This window comes from Mixophyes fleayi, chromosome 3 (assembly GCF_038048845.1).
Source record: "Mixophyes fleayi isolate aMixFle1 chromosome 3, aMixFle1.hap1, whole genome shotgun sequence".
Taxonomy (NCBI): Eukaryota; Metazoa; Chordata; class Amphibia; order Anura; family Limnodynastidae; genus Mixophyes; species Mixophyes fleayi.
In genome coordinates, this window is record NC_134404.1 from 157,172,584 (window position 1) to 157,182,526 (window position 9,943).

General features: G+C 37.1%; 1 protein-coding gene across 2 annotated transcripts in view; it reads left to right on the forward strand.

Moving 5' to 3' along the window:
• Positions 1-3,736, forward strand: part of LOC142144143 (CD109 antigen-like) — a 155,126-nt gene extending 151,390 nt beyond the window's left edge. For both annotated transcript variants that reach the window (XM_075202633.1, XM_075202635.1), the window contains 3 exons: positions 395-551; positions 947-1,049; positions 1,866-3,736. In XM_075202633.1, the coding sequence (XP_075058734.1) occupies positions 395-551; positions 947-1,049; positions 1,866-2,032 (427 nt within the window). In that variant the 3' untranslated portion in view covers positions 2,033-3,736. The remainder of the gene's footprint in view (positions 1-394; positions 552-946; positions 1,050-1,865) is intronic.
• Positions 3,737-9,943: the final 6,207 nt, after the last annotated feature.

Sequence of the window (9,943 nt, forward strand, 5' to 3'; positions counted from 1 at the left end):
TCACATAAACTGAACAATCTGGAAATTATTATTAATTTACTTATTTATAAGGAGTTTTATTCATAAATTAAAGAGTTAAACATTTATTTTATTACGAATTCACATCCCAATGCACTTACTAGTCAGTAAAACCTGCACAATAATGTGTCTTGGTGTCTTTTTAAACACTATAATTTCTAGATTGCATTTACAGAGTGATCCCATTTTAGAAACTTTTTGACCTAGGATGAGTTAGTTGATCTTGCGTTATATAGCACCAATATTAGTTATTGTTAATTCATTGCTCTGTTTTGATGGTCGCTAGAAGCGTCTGCTTTTATTTTAAACTGTGACATATTCTGAAATCTGATAAATATGTTGAAACCAAATATTTCTCTCACATCCACTATTATAGGTACCTAGAAGTGGAAACAGCTGTTCAGACTGGAATGGTTCTTTTACAAGTAGACTTACTCAGCGGCTTCACTTTGGCTCCAGAGGGCATTTCACTGAAATATCCCATTAAAAAAGTGGAAATCGATAATGACAAAGTCAATATTTATTTTGATTCTGTAAGTGAAATAAGCTTGTCCCCTATATTAAGGTTCTGAAATCCTTGTTTTATTTATTTTTTCACACAGCCTTTAATTATTGGAATGTAAAACTATTTTATGACACATTCGTTTTTTTAATGAATGCATAATGAAATCACTAGGGAGTATATTTACTAAATTTACTGCAGGTTTAAAAAAGTAGAGATGTTGCCTATAGCAACCAATCAGATTCTAGCTGTCATTTTGTAGAATGCACTAAATAAATGAAAGATAGAATCTGATTGGTTGCTATAGGCAACATCTCCAGTTTTTCAAACCCGCAGTTTAGTAAATATACCCCCTAGGTGTTTACCTTCTAGCAATATGTGTCACAATCTACGTGGTTGACAATAACTATTGTTTACAAATCTCAGCTGAACCAAACAGAAGTTTGCTTGGATATTCCCACTGTACGAGATGCAAATGTTGGCTATACTCAAGATGCTTTTGTGACAGTCATTGATTACTATGAACCAGGTAAGTGCAAAATGTATTCATTTTGACATGACTGCATTCTCTCTCCTTATTGCTCAAGTTTAATTCATTTTCTAAGCTTGTACTTATAAATATATGTATATGTATGGAGGGAAATTTTAAAATCGGGACATGTTAATTTAACATGTAATATTAAATAAAGCCACAATAGACAAATGCAAGATGGTTTTGGTTCAAAAAAATCATAAAATAGCCACTTACAATTGTGTTTACAAAAGTATCTTCTGATCACCGAACTTGGTGATTTAGGATCTGTCAATGTGCACAATTATCCTCCTAGTGGTATTTAGCAATGACTTTAGCAAGGTAAAAACACACACTGGCTCTTCCTGACTTAGGTCTTGATGTTTCAGTTCAGGATGATCAGTGGGCATTCGGATTATTTCAGGAGACTGTTGCTTGGTCTGCAAATAATTAAAAAAAGTAGTGTCCTTAATAATAAACCGCATACCCAGTGCTCATGTTGAACTGAAAGTGCTGTGTGCAGGATTTTAAGACAGGAGATGTTGGAGGAAGGAGCCATCATTTGAAGATCAGAACACGTGAGCAGGTAGGGACTGGTAAATAAGTGTAGCGGTAACAGTTTCGGTAAGTGCTACTATAGGTAGGCAAATCAGTATTATTACAGTATATTTTATGAGGACTTTATCCCATTTCCCCATTACAGCAGAGTCCCATCACTGCTATGGTTTTAGTTATACCAGTAACTATTTTGCAAACATTGATAAGGCATTACAGTTTACTCCATGAAGCAATGTAATACATTCAAACTTCCATTTTTGTCTTTTTTTTCTACAGGAAGAAGGGCTGTAAGAAACTACAATTCAGAGGTGATGCGGACAATGTCCCCTTGTTCCTTCTGTAAAGATGAATGCAGCACGTGCTTAGATAACCGTGCATTTCACCCATCAGATGCTAAATATCTGTCCTTAGTGTTAGTTATATTATATGGAACATTGCTGTAATCACATACTGTACAGTAATAGCACTGTTGAAGTTGTATGTATGCACCACCAGTTCATCCAACGGTGTATGTGTCTCTGTATGACTGTATGTTGTAAATGGTTTCATAAATTGTCATCAATGGTTTGGATAAGCAAAATGATGTAACAATATTTTATTGCTTACTAGGATAATTTTGTTTCACATATTTTCAAACACTGCATATAAACAATTCTTTTTATTGCAGCACAAGTCATTTTTCACTCTTGTCGATACTGCCGCAGATATTGTTGAGCTTTTTTTATCACAATTTATTTTCATTATTTTGTAAAAATACCGCCTGATATATTGATGTGTTTTGGCAAACAAAATAAAAAGTGAATATTATGAAAGGTAGCGTGAGTGCAGAGCCAATAAAGATGAATGAAAAATGTTGTTACACTGGCAAGCCACAAATGTAACAAAAAGAATATTTGCTTATAGATTTCATATAATTTTGATTTGTGCATCCATGCTTCCCATGTTCATGTCCCACAGACAGCACAATGTCTAGGCACAGGACCCTAATCACTTAATGACCAATTTACGTGAGGCATGATAAGTGATGAAGAGTCACTGATTCACAGTGAATTGATTGCTTACTAGTGAATATTGGCTTGACCCTTAAAATCACTGCCTTTATTGGGTGTAGACAGTAAGTAGTCATCATGACTCATTCACACCTGTCTGCTTTTTTTTCAGACCAAGTAATGATAGAATAGTTTTCACAAAAGAGTTCAGCTTATCTTGAGCAATTGTTCAAAACTAAAATTTAAGAATGAATCCCAGCAAATGGCTCCAATGGTTGTGATGAGATTGGTTTTTGTAATTATTATTACTGTGTTCTTTTAGGATGAAACTTTTTGCTTTCAGTCTTTCAGATGAATGGAGATTAAATATAGCAATTTTCATGAGTTTCCGTGTGTTTACTAGAACAAAGAAGATTTAATGACCCACCCAACTTAAAAGTAATTTCTTTGCTTCTGTAATTTTGATACATTTCAGACCCTGATGGACAATATGGGGGTAATGTGGAGTTGCATGTAAGTGCATTTAGGCAGCATAATTTTTACAGTTTAAAAGTAATTGCACTATATATAACTTGAGGCAGTATTTTCAGCTGTGGTCCTTTGCGCTTTGAGAGGCGAATCAGTAGAATTTGCATGTACAATGGTGCAGATGAAAGTGCAGATGAAAGTTAAGCATGTCCCCTGTAAGATGCGTCTTATTTTGGTTTGCGCCTACACAAGACAGGTGCAGTATATTTGCTCCAAATGCATCTATACACTAGCTTTAAGGTTGCATGTATGTTAAGATGGAGTGTAACTCAAAATACATAGACGTGAACGTGTGCACAGACATTTGCGCATATGCAAATGGTATCTTGTACATTCAGCTCTAGATTACCCCAATGACCTCATCCTGTCAAAAACAAAAAAGGTCTATATTACACACAACAGTGCAGAATGAGATACAGGGGTTTTTGCATCAAAAAAACAAAATCACAAAAAGAGATTGGTTGTCTACAATCCATTGCATGCTATACTTGACTGTGATTTTCACTTTTATAAACAGATTGCATGTTTTTCATAGAATTTGATCAATACTCACTGAAGATGCAGTTGAAATTGACTCTGAGGTTATTCAGAAAAAAAATTCCTCATTAAAATACTGTTTTGTTGTTTTCATTTTCTTGTGTATGTGTTTTTTTTGTTCTCTTGATTTTCTAGCTCTGCTAATTTTATAATTACTTATCATGATGAAGTTTTAAAATTATTATATTAGTATATTCAGTGTTCCTAAGGTTCACTCTTTTTTTTCCCCTAAGGAAATACAATAATTTTAGGTGGAAACTTTTTTTTTATATATTTTATTACATAGATTACATATTTCTGATGTCATTTTACACTACTGGAAATTTTTCAATGCTATTGTTGAATTACTAATATCCTTTGACACTAAGCGACTGATGCATATGTGTAAAAAAAATAAATCTGAAAATAGTGTATTCAGGCCCATATGCTGAGTCAGATGTATCCGAAGATACACCCAGCTCTGCACCTGTAGCATATGCACCAGGTTTATATCAGGCGCACTTACACCTAACCAGATCATAAGCAGAAAAAAAGTGTTTTTACATTGTTTGGGGAAAACAGTATTTGCTATTAGGTTTTGATTTAAATAAGAAAACTCTCCAAAACACAGCAGGTATAATTATCCTTCCCGTGTATGAATAAAAGGAGCAAAAAAGTTGTGTTACAATACCCCCACAAAATCATATAATATGGGCACAATAAATGAAGAAAGCACTATCTGCTTCAGAAGGCAATCTGCGATCAGTTAATCAGAAGCGGCTGGCAACAGTCATCATCACCATTTGTGTATGTATTTGATGTACTTGCTCCAGCCCTCAAGCACCCACTGCTGACAGACGTTATCTGTGTCACTGCGCTATTCTGCCTCAGTCTCAATTAGCGAACATGCCTTTGCCTCCCGCGTTTCTCCACTCCAACTCCACTATATTAATAGCACTGGCATTTAATAGGTAGACATATAGCCTCCCCCTTCCCCACTCAACTCCGACATTCAGTAGCATTCAGAAATTATAAATAGATCCATTTCCTCAAACGTGCCCTGACATTAAATTAATAGAATTCACATATAATAAATACACCTAAAAACAGCCTCAATATGACATAATCAGTATTCACATTTAATAAACAACCTCTTCTCCCCAGATTCTTCTCACATTAAATTAATAGCCTTCAAAACACCAGCACTAAATAGCATTAAATATTAAATTAATTAGCACTAACTTGACCCCAACATGAAATTAAATAGGCTCTAATGGAGCACTAGCAAATTGATGCTATCTAGTACTAGGTCCAGGATAATCATTAAGGGTGAGGGTGATGCCAGAGATTTAAGTGGGAAAGGTACAATGCACTGAACAATTTTTTTTTTCTTAACTCTTTATTTTCCACAAAAACATGAGTTCCAAACAGTACAAAGCATACATATTGAGATATAAGGCACAAAACAGGTCAGTGAAGATAACCAACATAAGAACCAGGTAAGAAAATATAGTACAGTTATCATTATACCCTTCTAATTGGGAAAACTTAAATTTTATAAGACAACACCTAGAGGTCTGTAAAAAATGGTAGGGAAATATCCTGTGTGGTATTGTGGTTTGTCATGAGTTCATTGTGACCTATGGAGATGCTGAATTTAGATCATTTATCTGATCCAGCCAAAAACGAAATAGGTCTCTGCTGTTATGGAACCTCGCATTGTTGCTTTTTCTTTGTCTTTTTGTTGAGAAATAATAAAATGGAAAGGGGGTAGGAAAGGGAGAGTGTACAGAGGGAAACTTAGAGCCGTCCTCCTTCAAGAGGAAGTAACATCAATCCTTTAGGGAGTATACTTAATCAAATCTGGTAAATATATCTATAGTGCCTTTTTCTAAGTGGCGGGCATTGATGTTTGGTGGAAGGAGTACCAGGGGTCCCATACCTTATGGAAGCTTAGTATTTTGTCATGAAGGAGACTAGTGATGTATTCCATTGAGGCCATGTACCAGATACGTGAAACTATACTTTGAAGGCTTGGAGGGTGAAGGGATTTCCAGTCCTTTGCTCTCTGCAGGCGTGTAGCGGCGCAGATATGCTGCATGAGTCTATCACCATGATTATTAAGAGATTTAACTCGGGAACACAACAGCATGACCATTGGGTCCGGCGCACTGAACAACTTTTAAGCATGTTTTCAACTTGAAACTCAAAGTAGCTCTCTCAAAGGTGATCCTTAAATTAGAAGCAGGGAAATACAGTCATGGCCAAAAGTTTTGAGAATGATACAAATATTATTTTTCACAAAGTCTGCTGCCTCTTTTTTATGATGGCAATTTGTATATACTCCAGAAGGTCATGAAGAGTAATCAGATGAATTGCAATTCATTTCAAAGTCCCTCTTTGCCATGACAAAGAACTTTATCCCAAAAACATTTCTAATGCATGCCACAAAAGGACCAGCTGACATAAAGTCAGTGATTCTCTCATTAACACAGATGAGAGCGTTGACGAGGACAAAGCTGGAGATCACTGTCATGCTGATTGAGTTAGAATAACAGACTGGAAGGGTGGAGGGTGGTGCTTGAAATCATTGTCCTTCCTCTGTTAACCATGGTTACCTGCAAGGAAACATGAACAGTCATCATTGCTTTGCACAAAAAGGGCTTCACAGGCAAGGATATTGCTGCTAGTAAGATTGCACCTAAATCAACCATTTATCAGATCATCAAGAAATTCAAGAAGAGGTTTTTTTATATTTGTATTTCAGCAATGACAAATTCAGCAATGGAGCTTTCTCTAACACTGCTACCGTCCTCCTCTTTCTCTTCTATCACTTTGCCTGCCCAACTGCTCTATACTCTGTCCTACCCCTTCTCTGTCCCTCTCTGAAATGGCGCTAGATCGCCGTGGAGGGCAGTATTTAAAGATTCCAAAACTCGTGAGATCCGAGATCTGACAATGTCACAATGACGTTTTGCCTCGTTTTGGAATCCAAAATAGCGCGAAAGTACCGAGCCACTCGGAACCCCTAAGTTTGGGTGGGCTCGGTTTTCGGAAAACCGAGCCCACCCATCTCTAGTAATAATATATATCATTGTTAAAAGAACATACATTTTTGTTTAGTCAACAGAACTTTCATATAACAAGAACATAAATAAAAAACAAGCAAAAAAATGAATTGAACAATATTTTTCTATATCATCTAAATATTTAAAAATGTTATTTTGTTTTTTGGGTTATTTGATTTAAAGGTACAGGCAGGGGATCCTCTCCTCCATCTCTTGATGTTGCTGTTCAGCTGGAAAATATAGATTAAATACTATATATAAACATTTTATGTGTTAGACCTAGCCAAATACAGAATTGGCAAATAAATAATTTGTGATGCCTACACTTTTGTTCAGAAAGAACACACTAAAATATTCAAATATTATTAAATCAAGATAATTACTTCCTTCTTCATGGACCTGGAATGGAGTCCCTGTCTCCTCATGGGCCTCCTGACAGATGTGCAGTGGCGTTCTGTTTAAAAATAAATATAAATACATAATACATAATTTTACATAAATACATAGTTATATACATAATTATTTACATAAATGTTATATCTATCATCTTTACAGAGTATGAATGTTTTGTTGCATCTATTTACCTTGCATTGTATGTTAACAAACAAGCCTCATATATGGATCATTAATCCACCATTGCACACTCTTTTATAAACATCTCTACACCACTTATATGTGCTTGATAACAGTGATACATCACAATTACATACAATGTGTTGTACCTTGTTGTGTGAAGGATATTACAAACAACATTACTATATATAATACTTTATTTTCTATAATAGGATAACTACATAGTCCAGATAAAACTATTAATTAATATTCTTTCTAATATTTAAATACCTGGCAATATCTCACCTAACTTCAGTAAGTACTTTAACGTTGTGAAGAAACAAATGTAGCTACAGTATTAACAGTCCTGTTGCTCAACACCATGAGCCAAGTGCGAGGCTGAAGAAATTACTGAGGCGACCCTTTGACTGCTCTGATACCTGGGGAGCTACCTGCTCAGTTGATCCAATAGAGGACCAGAAACTATGCTCCTCCTACTAGGATCCTCCCTCCAATTCATCAAATCCACCAATCCACCCTGGTCAATACCCTGGCCAGGGTGGAGGCACTGACTTGTAGACCAATTCGGGACATGTTAAGTCCATGGGTAAAAACAGGTTGGGTCAAACCATAGGCAACCTGAGAGATAGGGCCAGGAGCTTTACCTAGTGGATCAACCAATAACCCATGTTGAGAGAGAGGGGAACCTGTATGGTGGAAAGGACACCAGGAACTGAGGGGACAACTTTGGAATCCAAGGAAGAGCAATGAGGGCAGAGGTAACCTGAACAGGGATTTGGTTAATGGGTAGTGGGTGGGGGACATGCATGCAGTGGAAGTGACATATGGGACCAGGGTAGGTGTGGCTAGGTGGGCAGCAATTTTCAGTGCTGATGTGGTCAACTGGTGCAAGAGGCTGTGCCGGGAAGGGGCAACCAGGGAGAGATGAGTTTGAGCAGATCTTGAAGGGGGTTAAAGGGGATGGCTGGGCTTGCAAATGGTGGGGAAGGGACACCTGGACCATTTCTGCCTGAACATTATGCAGTACTTAGCAAAATAGGGAAGAGGGAAATGAGGAAAAAATACTGGAGGAAGGAAATGCGAGGAAAAGGCAGTGAAAACGAGGCTGAAAGGCAGGAAAAATGGAAAGCAAGGAGGGAAAGGAAAAAGAAGGAAAGGAGGTAAATATGAGATAAGAGATGAGATAAAATATAAGGAGAGAATAAAGATTTTACACTAAACGATCACCAATGGATTACTCTACAGCAGCCTATGAAGAGAAAACACAGGCTAAACAAACAACTCAAAAACTACTAACCATTACGAGGGCTGAATGGGTGGGATAAATTCCAGTAACAAGATGAAGAACACCACCTATGCTTAAGATTGTATAACATCCTGTCACAGTTGCATACAGGAATACAGCTGGGAGCCACGAATATGGTGAAAACACTCTGTTTATTTGCAGAAATGTACAAAGCAGGTAATCAAGCCTGTAGAAATAAATACCAGGTGCAAGCTGATGCAGGAAATGATATGATTGTTCAGAAACCAGCAGGTAAACAGTTAATGCAGGGAACCAGGATGTATGAACAGATTTCCAAGTAGCATGAACCAGAGGAGCAAGGCAGGAGGAAGAGTCCACAGGCTGCAACAAGGATATGACTTCACAGGATGGAACAACAGGAAATGACATCAATAACCAGCAATGTGTGCTGGGAGTGACAGGTATATAAAGGGAAAAATGAGACCACACCCAGGTGCATGGGATAATTAGTGAAGCAGCAAGGTTAACCCCTAATGCACACAAATAGGGCACAATAGCAGCACCTCTGGTGAATGAAGGTACTGCTGCAGCACATAAAAATAAACACAAATACAGCACAGTGCAAAACAAACAGGGGCTGCAGGATGCAAGCAGCATTCAAAAGGGAGATGTAGCAGGCAGATCGTGACACATCCCCTTGCACCAGGCTGTCCCCCTAAACCCCTTTTGCTTGGCCATCAACTGTTGAATACACACAGGCTAACACAATAACTCACGCAGGGCACCAATGCAGGATCTTCAACAACCTGGGCACTTGTGCTCCTTGGGGTGCGATTACTAACCCTCAGTTAACTTTATTTTTCTTATTGAACCCCACATTCAGCCTGGAATGTCCTTGATGTCACACTTCCATATGCTTTCTTGTCAGCTATAACTCTATATAATGAGCTATACTACTATAAATTATAATATTAACTGTACTAAAATATAATGCAAGCATAACAGTCATGACTAAAAAGCAGTGCAGAAAATGCAGCAGTAATGATCAACGCTGAATAATATTTGTAAGCTATGGATGGCTAGCAGTCTATACTTAAATAAGCCACTCTAGAAAGGGGTTTTGCATAGAAACAATGAACATCTTCTGAGATTATTAGCAAGCATCCTGGATCTGGTTTGCAAAATGATAAGAATGCATTTCTAATAAAATTGTTCTTGTACAATGTCAACATAACCTGCACCATTCTAAAATTAAAGAAAATATAATATTGTGCTGCTTGTCAGTGAGTGCTTGGTAATGGGTATTGTTTGCCACTGTTTAAAAGGTGCTGTTGGTCAATGTGTGCTGATTAAAGAATGTAGATTTTGTGAGTCAGAGGATGCTACTGGTAAAATGGGTATTTCTTCATCGTCATATAGGTGCTGTGTTATATA